The sequence below is a fragment of the Arachis ipaensis genome, chromosome B03 (genome assembly GCF_000816755.2).
Source record: "Arachis ipaensis cultivar K30076 chromosome B03, Araip1.1, whole genome shotgun sequence".
NCBI classification, from domain to species: domain Eukaryota; kingdom Viridiplantae; phylum Streptophyta; class Magnoliopsida; order Fabales; family Fabaceae; genus Arachis; species Arachis ipaensis.
In genome coordinates, this window is record NC_029787.2 from 14976262 (window position 1) to 14991986 (window position 15725).

Consider the following 15725-nt stretch of genomic DNA (forward strand, 5'->3'; position numbering starts at 1 on the left):
TTAACAGATGTATTAACAATATAATTATTTATATATTTTTTTATTAACTTAAATATTTTTTAAAAAGTAATTTCATAACCAATTTAAATTGGAAGGAAAACTGGCGAAGGGTTCTTTTTGGTATTTCATCTCACAAAAAGGTGAATTAGGAGAGACTGGGCGCCATATGTAATAAGAATAAAGTTTAAGAGAAGTAAATCAGTAAATGTAATAATATATTTAGCAAATAAAAAAGTATGAACGAATAAAGAGAAAAATTAAAAAAACTGACTCAAATGAACTATAAACATGATCCCATACCGTAGGTTTAATTTCCTTATAGTAGATCACATATTAGACTTAGAGAGTATGATGAATACCATAGACAACGAGGAGGACTAGAAGGATGACTCTAGCATTGTTGAAAGCCATCTTTTTTGTTGCATACAATACTTGTACTTGGTGATTGATGGTGAATATATAATCTCATGTCTCATCTTCGCTCATACTTATAGTATGGAAATATATATAGTAGAGATGTAATGTGAAAAGGAACCGCGTGTTGATTCATGACTTAATCAACCAAGATTATTACTCTCATTCATGTAGTATACGACGACCCCTGTGCCGCCAAAGCCATGCCATTTAATTAACATTATTGTCAATACAGTGGTTATCAACGTCACTTTTGTTTTTCTATACATTACTTTTGCATTGAAATTTTAAACTATCAATTAGAGAATTCAAGACATTAATTTTGCATTGAAATTATATTTCCATAGCTATTTGTTTGTTACTGATTTAGTTTTGTTAATGTTGTAGATGTGAGAAGTACATGAAATTAATTTAATATAAAAAATAAAGAATTTATAAGATAAAAAATTTATTAATTTAATATGATATGACCAGTAAACATCGGTTACAAGTTATAGTTTGGAAACGTCTAATTCTTAGTCATAACCGACATATTCATAATAACCATAATTAACTCTCAAATCTATAACGTTAGATACACAATTAATTTCCCCTCTCGGCGTTACAGCAGAAAGGAAACGGCCAACCTTGTCCACTTGAGTATAAAAAGGACGAGAAAACTTTAGAAGGTATGCAACTTCTTCTGAGAAATAACTCTTATCTATTTACACTAACTTGAGCGTTGGAATGCCTTTGCAGGTAGGTACCCACCTCCACTGTTCCTCCATCGCCGACGTATATCACGTTCCAACTGAGGAGTCTGCCGATCTTACCAGGGGACGAGCTATACCTCGGATTAATCAGGCAAGAACATTTGGCGCTCACTGTGGGGCCGGAAAACTTAAGATATTATTTGCCAAGGGCCCCAAAACACCATTAAATCCACCCATGACTGATGTTCCTCCTCCCACCTCATCCGAGCTCCTACGGATGGTGACCAAGCTTCAACAAGCGAATCAACGGATGGCAGAGGAAAATCAAAGAATGCAAAACCAAATCGCGCAACTAGTTAATGCTCGAATAGAGCACAACAATGATCACCATGAGCGACAGGAGAATAACGAGCGTTAATTGGCGCCGACTCATGTTTCTGAGACATCTCGAAATGATGATGACGGGGGCCATCGAAGTGAAGGAGCCCAACCCGATACTGAGGAAGATGAGCGCGATAACTCTGCCGGACCATTCACAGCCGACATAATGAACTTCCAACTTCCCAGACAGTTCACCCTACCAACGACTTTAACCCCATATGATGGGCTAGGAGACCCAAAGTAGCACATTAAAAAATTTCGATCTATTATGATCGTTAACAGTGCATCCGACCCTATTCTATGCCGTTATTTTCCATCCTTTTTAGATGGTCCTGCACTTGACTGGTTTTGCTCTTTGCCTGCAGATTCAATATCACGCTTTCAGGAGTTGGCCAAGCAGTTCGAAGATTATTTCGCAGCATCGGCAATATATTTGCATGATTCCGACTACTTGACGACCATTAAACAAGGTCCACAAGAGAGCCTGAAGGATTACATTACCCGTTTTACAAAGGTCGCCATGAGAATCCCTGATCTTCACCCTGAAGTCCATCTCCATGCCATTAAAAGTGGCCTTCGTCCAGGTAAATTTCAGGAGACAATCGCTGTGGCTAAACCTAAAACCCTAGCCGAGTTTTGCGAAAAAGTCAAAGGACAGATAGACGTTGAAGAACTTTGGCAAGCACAAAAGACAGAAAGGTCGGCCCCTAGCAAAGAGGAAGATAAATCGCGGGATAGCAAGAAAGCCTTTAAACCAGTTCCCCGTCTGTTATGAGTCATACACTCAGTTCAACACAAAGAGAGACGACATTATCAAGGAGATACTCAATTCCAAGTTAATTAAGCCTCCCCGTAAAGCTGGCAATTACCCAGAATAGAAAAGCGTCGATAAATCTAAATATTGCACATTTCATCAGAAGCACGGACACACAACTGATGAATGTGTGATTGCCAAAGATCTCCTGGAGCGCCTCGCAAGACAAGGCCATCTTGATAAATTTATTGCAGGACATATGCAGAAGAAAGCAATCCCTGGCTCTGACCCCTCAGCAGCAGAACCATCTTCAAAAGAAAAAGATAAAGCTCCGGCCCAACCTAGATGGGTGATCAACTGTATCTCGGGAGGATACGCTGGAGGCGGACACACAAGCTCGGCCTGAAAACGCACTTACAGGGCCATGTTGGCAGTCACAGATGCCCCCAAAGATCCCTAACCGGTTTAGGGCATTCCAGAAATGACCTTCCATTCGACCGACTTTAATTGTGTTGATACCAACTTTGACGACCTTGTTGTAATTTCTGTTCAGCTGGGAGACCTGATAGTCCGAAAAGTATTACTTGATCCAGGAAGCAGTGCCGACGTGTTATTTTTTACCACATTTGAAAAAAATGAAGCTAAACAACAACATTTTGCAGCCATATCTCGGAGACTTGGTCAGATTTTCAGGGGAGCGAGTCCCTATTTTGGGTTCTGTGTGGTTACAAACCACACTCGGTGAGCAACCATTATTTAAGACACAAGACATTCAGTATCTTGTAGTCGACTGCTTTAGCCCTTATAATCTTATATTAGGAAGACCATTTTTAAATAGATTTGCTGCAATTGTATCCACGGTTCACCTTTGTGTTAAGTTTTCTGTGCAGGACAATGTAGTAGCTACAATCCACAGTGACCATCATGAAGCTCGGCAATGTTATAACACAAGCTTGAAGCCTATCAAAAAGAACAACACAGCACGCGTCAACTCCATACAATCCGAGCAACCAATACTGGCCGAGCTAGATCCTAGGGCCGACTTTGAAGATCGACCTATGCCAAATGAGGAATTAACAAAGGTCGCCTTAACCAAGGATCCAATGAAATTCACTTTTGTGGGAACTTCGATCAGTACTGAAGACAGAGAACAACTCGTACGTTTTTTGCGAGAGAATGCTGACTTGTTTGCTTGAACTTCTGGCGATATGCCGGGAATAGATCCATCTGTTATTACACCAAATTGGCGATTAATCCAGCAGCTCGGCCAATCTCCCAAAAGAAGAGAAATCTCGGAGCGAAGAAACGGATTGCATCCTTGGCGGAGGTTAAAAAGCTCATTGATGCTAATTTTATCAGAGAAATCAGGTTCACAACATGGCTAGCCAATGTTGTTATGGTAAAAAAGAATAACGGTAAGTGGCGCATGTGCGTCGATTTTAATGACTTAAATAAGACATGTCCTAAAGATGCTTATCCTTTTCCTTGCATTGATACTTTAGTTGACAACTCTTGTGGCTACGGTACTTTGAGTTTCATGGGCGCATACTCTGGTTATAACCAGATTCTCATGCATTCATCAGACTAAGAAAAAACGACCTTCATAACCGAGTATGGTAATTACTGCTATAATGTTATGCCTTTTGGTTTAAAGAATGTAGGAGCAACGTACCAAAGGCTGATGAACAAGGTCTTCGAGCAGCAAATAGGCCGGAATATCGAGGTTTATGTTGACGACATGGTTGCCAAAACAGTCGTCGACAACTCCCATATCCAGGACCTGGCTGAGATCTTTGGACAGATCCGACCGATATAACATGAGATTAAATCCTGAAAAGTGCACCTTCAGTGTTCAGGGAGGAAAATTCCTCGGATTTATCCTCACAAGCTGAGGCATTGAAGCAAATCCAGAAAAATGTCAACCAATACTTGACATGCAGAGCCCAACAACAATAAAGGAAGTTCAACGACTAACAGGAAGACTAGCCGCTTTATCAAGATTTTTACCATGTTTAGCACTTAAATCCTCTAACTTTTTCCAGTGTTTAAAAAAGACTACAAAACATTTTGAATTGAACGAAAACTGTGAAGCTGCATTCACGAGTTTGAAACAATTTCTTTCAAAACCACCTGTTTTTCAAAAACCAAAACTCGGTCAGCCGTTATATATATACTTGTCTATTACTGACGTGGCAATTAGTTCTGTCCTTATAACAGAAACTGACAAAGTTCAACAGCCAGTTTATTTTGTGAGCAAGTCATTACAAAGCGTCGAGCTTCGCTACCCGAAGTTAGAAAAGCTCGCCCTGGCCCTAGTTTTTTCATCAAGATGACTCCGACCATATTTCCAGAGTCACACAATCATTGTCAAAACCGGACATCCTCTTCGGCAGATTCTTTCTAAACCTGAACTAGCAGGATGACTTATCAAATGGGCCATAGAGCTTTTAGAATTTGATATACAATACCAACCAAGGGGATCCGTCAAGTCCCAGTACTTGGTTGATTTTGTTGCCGAACTCACAGAGCCATACCTGGACGCAGAAAGCTCGGAATGGACCTTGTTCGTTGACGGAGCTTCAAACCCCCAAGGGTCTGGAGCGGGGATATTATTAGAAAGTTCGGAGGGAATAATCCTGGAACATTCTCTGTGATTCTCTTTCAAAGCCAGTAATAACCAGGCTGAGTACGAAGATCTCATTGCTGGGCTCAGGTTAGCCATCGATTTACACATTACTAGCTTAAAGGTCTATTGTGATTCGTTGTTAGTTGTTCAACAAGTAAATCAAAGTTTTCAAACAAAGGATCAAATTTTGTTAAAATATCTAGATATTGTTCTGCAGTTAATAAACAGTTTTTTAAAAATTAAAATTTGCCATATCCCTAGAGACCAAAATAACAGGGCAGATGTTTTATCAAAGTTAGCCACTACACAGGCACACACGGCAACACTCTTACAATCCACTTTAGATAAGCCGAGCATTAATACGGTTAACATTTTAAGCATCTCAAATGACGAAAGTTGGCAGCTGCCCTATATGCAATATCTCCGAGATGGTTCCATCCCAGAAGGGGTCTCAGATAAGAAAAAATTTAGAAGGCAGGCCTCTTTCTTTACATTAATGAATAACGTCCTGTATAGGCGGCGATATTCCCGACCACTTTTGAAATGCTTAGACAGGTCTGAGGCCGATCTTGCATTAGTCGAAGCTCACGAAGGAATTTTCAAAATACATTCCGGGGCAAGAGGCCTGGCACAGAAAATACTTTGCGCCAGTTTTTACTGGCCAACGTTGTGGGAAGATAGCAGACAAAAGGTCAGAACTTGTGACCACTGTCAGAAACATGATCCGATCATCAACATACCGACAGAACACCTTCACCAGTCAGTGGTAAGTTGGCCGTTCAACCAGTGGGGAATCGATATCCTCGGGCCATTCCCCACTGCCCCAAGACAGGTGAAATATTTGGTAGTTGCCATCGACTATTTCTCTAAATGGATCGAAGCACAGCCTTTAGCAAGAATCACATCATCACAAATGATATCCTTTGTTTGGAAAAATATCATATGTCGATTTGGTATACCTCGTCATATTGTCACTGACAATGGTCGACAGTTTACCGACCATAATTTCAAAGATTTTTTGCAGAATCTAAAGATAAAACAACACTTCTCATCTGTGGAACACCCACAATCTAACGGATTAGCAGAGGCTGCTAATAAGGTCCTCCTTCATGCCTTGAGGAAAAAGCTCGACCATGCCAAGGGACTGTGGGCCGAACTTGTTCCAGAAGTACTATGGTCATACAATACCACGACGCATTCAACCACTAAGGAAACCCCATTTCGTCTGGTATATGGGTCTAAAGCAATGATCCCGCTGGAGATTTCACAACACTCAATGCGAGCGCAAGCCGAGCACCATGATCGGGCTCGCCGAGCAGAACTTGACTTAATAGAAGAGGTGAGGAATACATCAGCCATTCGCCACCAAGCTCTACAACAGCAGATCGACCGACGACACGATAAAAAGGTCCAACCAAGATCATTTAACATTGGAGATTTGGTACCAAGAAAAACTGAAGAGGTTCGCTGACCTTCCTCCCATGGAAAGCTTGCAGCAGCCTAGGATGGCCCTTACCGAGTGCATGAAGTCCTCGGACGAGGAGCATATAAACTAGAACAATTTGATGGCACCAGAATTCCAAATACATGGAATGTCAATTCTTTAAAGCAATATTACAGTTAGCAAGAAGCAGCATGCTAGTACTCTTTTTCCTAACTTGAGATTTTTTCCCAAAAGGGTTTTGCTCAAGGAGGTTTTAATGAGGCTAGCTTACCTGGAGTCAATTGTAACGGTACTGCTTTGGATAAATTTTCCATCTATTTATAAAATTTTCTGACAACATATTTTTATTATAAGTCAGTTCCAAATTATCAAACAATATCAAACTCAAAAGCGAATTTGTTATTGCACCAGAAATCACACTCTTGTAACACAGAGACGAACAATATGCTAAGCAACGCTTAAGCAACCAAACACAGTTAACAATCCCTTTTCAAGGGTATCCGACAAAGTAATTAGGAACAGCCAAAACCTGATTACACAGATCAATTAAAAACAACCAAAACAAAACAGTCATGATTCATAGTTCCCACAGAGCAAAACAAAGCATACAGTCAGCAAAATACCAAACGACTAATCACCTAAATTGTCACCCCCCTCTTCAACAACCTCTTCATCATCCACAAGCTGACCGTCCCGAATCACCTTACTCAGATCCATTGATGAAAAGTCCCCGTCAGGCACAAGAAACTTAGCCTGAGTCACAGCCCGCTCAAAACTTTCAGCAAAGGCATCAAGAATGTCCCCCTCTTTGCTGCTTTCGAACTCATTCATCTCTCCTTTTCCACATCAGAAAACTTTTTCTTCAATTCAGTCAGGGCTGTTTCCTTTGAACTCAATTGTTCTCTTAAAACAACATCCTCTGCAGTCTCAAGTACAGCTTTCTTGTGTTTTTTCTCCTGACTATGGCCGATAAAGGCCAACCGGAATCCCAGCACCTATAATCATAATCTTAGAATTAGAATAACTATAATCTTTCAAGTAGAATAAGATAATTACTGTAAACCTAACCTGAAGAAATTGATCAACTCCTATGTCCCCAACCTCGTCCACCCGGGATATATCTGAAATACATTCAACAACCTCGTCTGCAACAACATTAAAAGGGAACCTCCGATCCCAAACCAATGATCCATCCCGGTCATTTTCAAAAATATGAAGTTTGTCTTGTTTCACTATAAAGCTCGACAAATCTTCGAGTTGCACTACTCCGTCCTTGTCCGGTTCACTGTCGATAAAAACCATGTCTGACTTTCTCTTTTTAAATACAATTCCTTTCTTCTTGGGTGGGGGCTGGTTGACTTCACCCCCACCATCCATCTTTTCTGGGTTTGAAGAGGAGCCTTCAAAGTTATTTGATTTAAACTGAGCTCTTAAGGTAGAGGCAGACACTCAAGGGAATTTTTCAGCTGTATCGAAAAACAAATAATAATATCAATAAAACAAATATCCAAATATAAACAAATACAAATAAATTCTGATTGTCTCACCAAAATATTTCATCTCAGATGACTTATCTTCTTCCCATGGAAGCAATTCAGACACAGATATCAAACCTCTCTTATCTACCATTTCAATTAGAAATGATATGATACATTCATTTCGACTAGTTATCAGTTCGGGACCTAGTATATGTTGCGGTTGGCAACACCAATACAGTGGGAATTTTTCCCCCAAATGCTCATCTAGATAAAACGGAAAATTCTCATCCACTGACTTCACCTTCAAGAACATTTCTTTGAAATCCTTGAAAGAAGATTTATATAATTTAAAAACAGAAAAGCCAGGAGTACTATTTAGGTTGACTCACAAACCCTTCCACACCCCCATGGCTTGAAACAGTGAAAAGAAAAGCTCAAGCTCCGGTTTAATTTCAAGAAATTGCATCAAAACCTGGAAACACTTTATAAATGCCCAGCCGTTAGGATGAACTTATAATGGTGCACAATTCATTTGTTTGAGAATGTTGCATTCAAATTTGGTAAAGGGAAGTTGAACGCGTAATTTTTCTATTACACAACTATACATAAAAAAGCTTTCAAAGTCCCTTTTCCTATAAAAAACACGATCAGACTGATTGCATGGCAGCAACTCCAAACGAAACCCAAGTTTCACTACCCTAGCTAGCTTAACCTCATTCACATTATCTTTATCAGAAAACAGAAAAACTCATATTTTGACGTCGTCATCAACCCAATCGTAAGACTCATCGTCTTCAACCTTGGGCAATAGTTTTCCTTTCTTCTCACTCATTTTTTGCCAAAACCAGAAAAATGCTAGCGAAAAGAAAGAGAATAAGAGCAAGAATTTTACTAACCTCTGGTACTCATTATATTTAAAAGCTTCTGTAGATATCACTTGGATAGGCACACCAAGTTTATTGCAGGAAACAAAGAGTTAACCCCCCTATCATTCATTTAGTTAACTCTTTAGTTCCATCACAAAAATCCTTACCATTAAATAAAACCCACTTTCAACCGTTATAAAGAGTTCTTGGAAATTGTACCCATATAGGAAAAATAATAAATAAAGCTACACGCGCTTTGAACAATGGAAAGCATTATAATTACAACCTCCGATGACCAAGCCTTTCCAGTTACCCCAAGTACCTTTAAATGAGATACGTTGACCTGGGGGCTCTATGTACCAAGCTATAACTCATGATATGACCAGTAAACATCGGTTACAAATTATAGCTCGGAAACGTCTAATTCTTAGTCATAACCGACGTATTCATAATAACCATAATCAACCCTCAAATCTATAACGTCGGATACACAATTAATTCCCCCTCTCGGCGTTACAGCAGAAAGGAAACGGCCAACCTTGTCCACTCGAGTATAAAAAGGACAAAAAAACTTTAGAAGGTATGCAACTTCTTCTGAGAAATAACTCTTATCTATTTACACTAATTTAAACGTCGGAATGCCTTTGTAGGTACCCACCTCCATTATTCCTCCATCACCGACGTATATCACGTTCTAACTGAAAAGTCTACCGATTTTATCAGAAGACGAACTATACCTCGAATTAATCAGGCAAAAACATAATCTTTTAAAATTTTAAATTAGATGTAATATTTTTTTATTTTATGTTCTCTTATTTAATTTCTATCCTAAATTTTTCTGGTATTAAACCAACCCAACAAGTTTGAGGTCCTTCCCTTGAATAATCTTTATTGTTGAAGACAAAATCAACACGTCAATCCTTCACTTTTTCAACAATCAACTCCCGGGTTTTCATTTTTCAATAACTATGGGTTTCACTTTTTCAACAATCATCGGCCCGGGTTCTCATTTTTCAATAAATATAGTTAAATAATTTTTAATTAATTAATTTTAAATAATTATAATTAATAATTATTAATTTTATTTTTTTAAATAAAATTTCAATAATTATTAATTAATGATAATTTAAAAATCAAAATTATCAATTGATGACAAGGAAAGAGAATAAGAGCAAGAATTTTACTAACCTCTGGTACTCATTATATTTAAAAGCTTCTGTAGATATCACTTGGATAGGCACACCAAGTTTATTGCAGGAAACAAAGAGTTAACCCCCCTATCATTCATTTAGTTAACTCTTTAGTTCCATCACAAAAATCCTTACCATTAAATAAAACCCACTTTCAACCGTTATAAAGAGTTCTTGGAAATTGTACCCATATAGGAAAAATAATAAATAAAGCTACACGCGCTTTGAACAATGGAAAGCATTATAATTACAACCTCCGATGACCAAGCCTTTCCAGTTACCCCAAGTACCTTTAAATGAGATACGTTGACCTGGGGGCTCTATGTACCAAGCTATAACTCATGATATGACCAGTAAACATCGGTTACAAATTATAGCTCGGAAACGTCTAATTCTTAGTCATAACCGACGTATTCATAATAACCATAATCAACCCTCAAATCTATAACGTCGGATACACAATTAATTCCCCCTCTCGGCGTTACAGCAGAAAGGAAACGGCCAACCTTGTCCACTCGAGTATAAAAAGGACAAAAAAACTTTAGAAGGTATGCAACTTCTTCTGAGAAATAACTCTTATCTATTTACACTAATTTAAACGTCGGAATGCCTTTGTAGGTACCCACCTCCATTATTCCTCCATCACCGACGTATATCACGTTCTAACTGAAAAGTCTACCGATTTTATCAGAAGACGAACTATACCTCGAATTAATCAGGCAAAAACATAATCTTTTAAAATTTTAAATTAGATGTAATATTTTTTTATTTTATGTTCTCTTATTTAATTTCTATCCTAAATTTTTCTGGTATTAAACCAACCCAACAAGTTTGAGGTCCTTCCCTTGAATAATCTTTATTGTTGAAGACAAAATCAACACGTCAATCCTTCACTTTTTCAACAATCAACTCCCGGGTTTTCATTTTTCAATAACTATGGGTTTCACTTTTTCAACAATCATCGGCCCGGGTTCTCATTTTTCAATAAATATAGTTAAATAATTTTTAATTAATTAATTTTAAATAATTATAATTAATAATTATTAATTTTATTTTTTTAAATAAAATTTCAATAATTATTAATTAATGATAATTTAAAAATCAAAATTACCAATTGATGACAAGTTAATTAGTAATTGATTGATTGAATGTTAGTTACTTAATGAAATTGTTAATATTTTTTTTTGTTGACTTTAGTAGAAGGCTATATATATATATATCATTACTTTAAAGTGAACTAACAACTCTTCAAAGGATAATCCGATCCTGTATTCCATAGTATTCCCTGCTTAAATCACAAGACTAAACATGGGAGTTTAAGTGATTGACTTGATTATTATTTTGTTTTGGTCAGATTGCTTAGTTAATTATACATGTAGAGAATATTGCTGGACTAAATATAATTGAAGCCCAATTCCCTAAAATTTGTAATGGTTTGTAATAAAATCTTTAACACTATTTTTTATGAAGTCCTTGGTAAAGTGGGAAATTAGGAATATACTAAAAAGGGGAGTGCTAGATATGTTATTTTTGGTCAAGTTATATGAGGATGAAACAATTCAATAAAAAAGTTATCGGAAGAATCTTACTGGTAGTGTACATATATAAATACCTATTTACATATCTTATTGCATAATAAAATGGATATATTATTTTTTTTCAAGCCCAATTACATGTATTATTCATTTATCTTTTCGGGAGCGGTTCTTTCCAATGGGAAAAAAATTAAATGGTGTCAATTGTTTAATCTAACCATTTATTGTTCTCTTTCATATTTATTTTTTGTCTCACTTATAAAATTAATGATAGAAGATCACACTTTATTCCCTCAAGTGTTAAAAAAATTGAGAAGATCCATTTCCTATTTTTCCTCTGCTGTGCATGGTTGTTGTTATTCTATATTATAATTGCTGCACACTTGTTTTTATTTTGGTGAAACTAATTAATAAAAATATGAAAGAACGAGACAAAAAAAGTATGAAGAATTTTTATTATTGTGTTGTTGTTTTTTTTATGAGAGAACAATACTATTTATTTATACTAATTACTAAATTGATTTTGATTTTTGAAATAAAATAAAATAACCAGAATCTCTAGATGATTCTATAAGAGAAAGATAAGCATAATTAACTCAGAAAAAATAAACATAACAAATTTTCTTTTTAAAAGAGAAAAATAAGATAACAAATAAAAATAACACAAAAATTTAATACTAATCAACATGGTATTTTTTCATACCCTGACCCGAGAACGAGATCGGGACCCACAAAGAACAAAGGGCCGACCTAAGAGAGGGGCCTCTACCCTCTATCCGAAAGGTTGGATACTACTAGATCGACACGGCGAAGCCACTGCTGCTAGAAAACAGTGACTGAGAAAGATAAGATCTTAACAAACTCCCAAAGATATAAGATAAGATAAAATTATCGCCCTCAAGGAGGTTATCAAACTCTACTATAAATACACTGGTAGCTCCAAGTATAACTCACGTTCTAATCTACTAAAAACCTGCCTAAAGCTCTTACTAACTTAAGCATCGGAGTCCCTTGCAGGTACCACCCCGTACCTCCTCACGAGGAACTCGGACATGCGGCACCTCGACATCGACAAGTCGGTCACTGCCACTCGAAGGGACCTAAACCTCACGTTCAGACCCGACTCAACGTTTCAGGTAACTCTCGGAACAGTATTCATCATAGCATCAATTCCTTTTGAGTTTTGATTCAACCAAGGTCCAAGATCATCTTCCTTCTTTTCATCATCATCTAAAACAATAAATTCCCATAATGAATATGTCCAACATAAGAAAAGGTACTCTGTCTTTTTTATGTTAAAATGTAGCACTTGGATAGTAAACTCAAAATAGCTATATATATCATGTTTATGACTTCAATAAATATGTGGGTGGATCTAATAAGTCATTGATTAAAGTCATACTCAGGGAAGCTTTAAGATAGAAAATGCATCTTGACTAGGAAAAGAAATTAAAAGGTTGTCATTTGTATTGTCAAAAAATTATGGAATAGATTTTGTCATTCTAACAAATTTGTTTAAATATATATCCTACCAATAATCTTGGAAAAATATTCTTGTTACGTCCTGTTGCTGCCGAGGTATGACAGTCCCTCCAGCGGGTCACAGTGCTCGGATGGAAGAGTAATACTTCGGCTGAAGAGAAACACAGCGGTGGGAACACTTGCAAAAAGCACTCCAACGCTCAATTAAGAATGTGAATTAAGTGAGAAAGTAATAACAAAATGAGAGTGAGTGTGTTATGTAACCTGTGTCTCTTCGTAGTTACTTATCTATTTATATAGACGTTAGGAGTGAGTTGGTTGGAGCTTGTTTAGGGATTTTCCGTGCTTGCCGAGAATATCCTAGTGATGTTAATCCTAGTCAGTTGAGATTCTGTGTTTTGTTGGAGCTCTCGGATTCTTTGGCGTTAGTTATTTACTTGATTCTGTTTGGTGAGATACAATAGTTGACCGAAGTTTGTTTTGGCGAGATATGCTCTGTTGACCGAGTTTATAGGCTACGTATCATAGCCCCCAAGGTCGCCCTGTGTCCTTTAGGGGACAGGGGCGAGCTTTTTTACTCCTTATGTCTTGGATTTGTTGTCGTGGCTTTTATGCTTTGTTTTTTGAATTGGTTCCCTTGGGAAGGAGGAAAGTGAGCATTTAATTGTCATTTCGTTTCCCGTGATGAAATGATTGATGTGAGGTTCCCCTTGCAGTTTCCCGCGTGATCCTGGCCATTAGTTTTTGTTGTAGTTTTTGAACGGCTGAGATCGGGGCAGTTTTAACTTGTGATATGGAAACCGTTTCACTAACCCATGTTTTATTACTGGGATTACTATAGGTAACTCCTACTTCTCTTATTTTCAATACTGTATTTGCTATCAGAAGAGGAAGAGAGAATGAGTATCAAAGGTTCGTTTTGAAGGTTTTCGGTCTTCTCTTCTGTTTTCTTTTTTATTTTTCGCTTGTTCATTTCTCATGGAAAAGGGTAGGGTTGTTGTGGCAGAGGATGATCCTTGTAGTTGGGTTAGTGAGCAGGTGAAGCAATGTGTGTCTAGGTTTAATGATCTTGAGTCTGTGAAGGTGTTAGGCTCTAGTGTGTGGGTTAGGGAGGGACATAGGATTAGGATAGAGCTTTTACCTTGTGAGGAAGGGGATTGTGTGGGCGAGCGAGTTGAGGGTTGGTCATACTTCTATGTTTACTCTTGCTTACTGACTGAGCTTGGTGTCAGGTTTCCTTTTACGGATTTTGAATGTGGTGTGTTATTTTGGTTGAATTGTGCTCCTTCCCAGTTACACCCTAACTCTTGGGGTTTTGTGTGTGCTTTTAAGGTCCTGATGAGTGTTCTGGAGTATCCTCCTTCTTTGAGGGTATTCTTTTCCTTGTTTCAATCAAAAGGGGTCAGGCGTGGCTTTTGGGTGAACCTTAATAGCCATTCGCGTTGTTCAGTGTTTTCCCTGTATAAGTCATCGTTCAAAGATTTTAAAACAATGTTTGTTAAGGTTAGAAGTGTCGAAGATGAGTTTCCTTTTTATTTGAACGAGTTCTTAGAGGAGAGATTCCCCCTTTCTTGGTCTCCTGAACCTGCCCAAGTGCTTGATGTTGATGATAGGGTTTTTGGCGACAATGTTGTATTGGACTTTTTATTAGAGGAGTCGGTAGGTTTGTTGTCTGTTGCGGATTTGTTGAAGTGGGATTCAGATAAGGAGGCTGTTTTGGATTATCTAGGTAAATAGCTTTAGCCTTGTTTCCTGGTATAGTGGTATGGTTGTTATTGACGTTTTTGAATTTGTGGTTTTGTTTGCAGCCGAAAAAGCCCCCTCTATCACCACTGCTGGACTGAAGTCGTTTTTCAGTCAGAGGAAGAAAAACGAGAAAGAAGGGTCAACAACTAATGTGGATAAAGGTGGTGATGCTGCTGCTCAAATTGTGGCCAATCCTCGTCCGAAAAGAAAAAGGCCAAAAACTCGTGCTGAGAAAGCTGAGAATAAGGAAGAGAATTCTCCTGCCCTTCCTATTGTGGAAGCAGCGTATGAGTCCCAAAAGAGGCTCCATGCCTATCGTGAGGATGATAATATGAGGTCTTTATGGTCGAGGTTCTTTCCTTTCGCTACTCTTGCTGACGAGGTTTGTCGGTTCCTGACGACTTTAAGATGATTGAAGAGGTTGGTCGTTCTGGGATGAGTCGTTTTCTTCAGGTAACTTTGATCTTCTTGTTCGTGTTTGCCTTTATGTGTAATGCTTCTGACTTGTTATGGTTTTTGTCGTAGGTTATTGGTGCTCGGCTGGTTGCTATCAGAAAGGTTCAAGAGCTTGCTGTTGAATCTGAAGTTAAGGATTCTGTTGATATTTCCGAGCTGTCTGCTGCCGTTCAAGAGAAAGAGAAGAGGATTATTGAGCTCTCTTCATCTCTGAAAGGAAAGGAGGAGAAACTTGCCGAGGAAAGGCATCTTCATGGTGTGGTGGTTGAGGCTAGTAAAGTTTTGAAATCTGATAATGGTCGTTTGGCAGCTCGAGTGAAAGAGTTAGAAGGTGAGGTTTATGAGGCTTTTGCCCAAGGTTTCGAGCGGGCTACTGATCAAGTCCGAGCTCTATTCCCTGAGGTTGATGCTTCCAAACTTGATGCGACAAAGATCATTGTTAACGGCGAGTTGATTGATGACGAAGTTGACAAACAAAGTAACAGTTCAAGTATCGGGGATAAGATAGAATAGTATTTTGGGTTTTAATTGTTTTGCTGATGTTTTGGAAGTTTGTTTTGTTTATGTTAGTTGTGTATTTTGACTGCTTATGACTGTTTTGGCTGTTAAGACTTTTGCCGAGTATGAAGCTCGGTTGGTTTGTTTTGATAATATATATATA

At 37.9% G+C, this 15725-nt stretch overlaps 3 protein-coding genes across 3 annotated transcripts in view; 1 reads left to right on the plus strand and 2 right to left on the minus strand.

Moving 5' to 3' along the window:
• LOC107634212 (proteinase inhibitor PSI-1.2) overlaps positions 1–544 on the minus strand; it is a 1308-nt gene extending 764 nt beyond the window's left edge. Inside the window, exon 1 of the mRNA XM_016337782.2 lies at positions 360–544. Coding sequence (XP_016193268.1) covers positions 360–411 — 52 coding nt within the window. The 5' untranslated portion in view covers positions 412–544. The remainder of the gene's footprint in view (positions 1–359) is intronic.
• Positions 1756–2262, plus strand: LOC107632577. The gene has a single exon (XM_016336242.1). The coding sequence runs from the start codon at positions 1756–1758 to the stop codon at positions 2260–2262; it is 507 nt and encodes a 168-aa protein (XP_016191728.1).
• LOC110269575 lies at positions 6824–8800 on the minus strand. The gene is made up of 3 exons (XM_021117528.1): positions 8686–8800; positions 7380–7777; positions 6824–7306 (listed from the first exon to the last, which is right to left on the minus strand). Exons 2-3 carry the CDS (start codon positions 7686–7688, stop codon positions 7139–7141), a joined length of 477 nt encoding a protein of 158 aa, XP_020973187.1. The 5' UTR covers positions 7689–7777; positions 8686–8800; the 3' UTR covers positions 6824–7138.

What these genes read in the sequence shown, in the direction of transcription:
- LOC107632577 (XM_016336242.1), top strand. Translation starts at nt 1,756, where the DNA reads ATGATCGTTAACAGTGCATCCGACCCTATTCTATGCCGTTATTTTCCA.
- LOC110269575 (XM_021117528.1), bottom strand. Translation starts at nt 7,688, where the DNA reads ATGGATGGTGGGGGTGAAGTCAACCAGCCCCCACCCAAGAAGAAAGGA. An exon ending in GAGTTGATCAATTTCTTCAG is followed by an intron (nt 7,307 to 7,379) that starts GTTAGGTTTACA and finishes TTATGATTATAG; the next exon opens with GTGCTGGGATTCCGGTTGGC.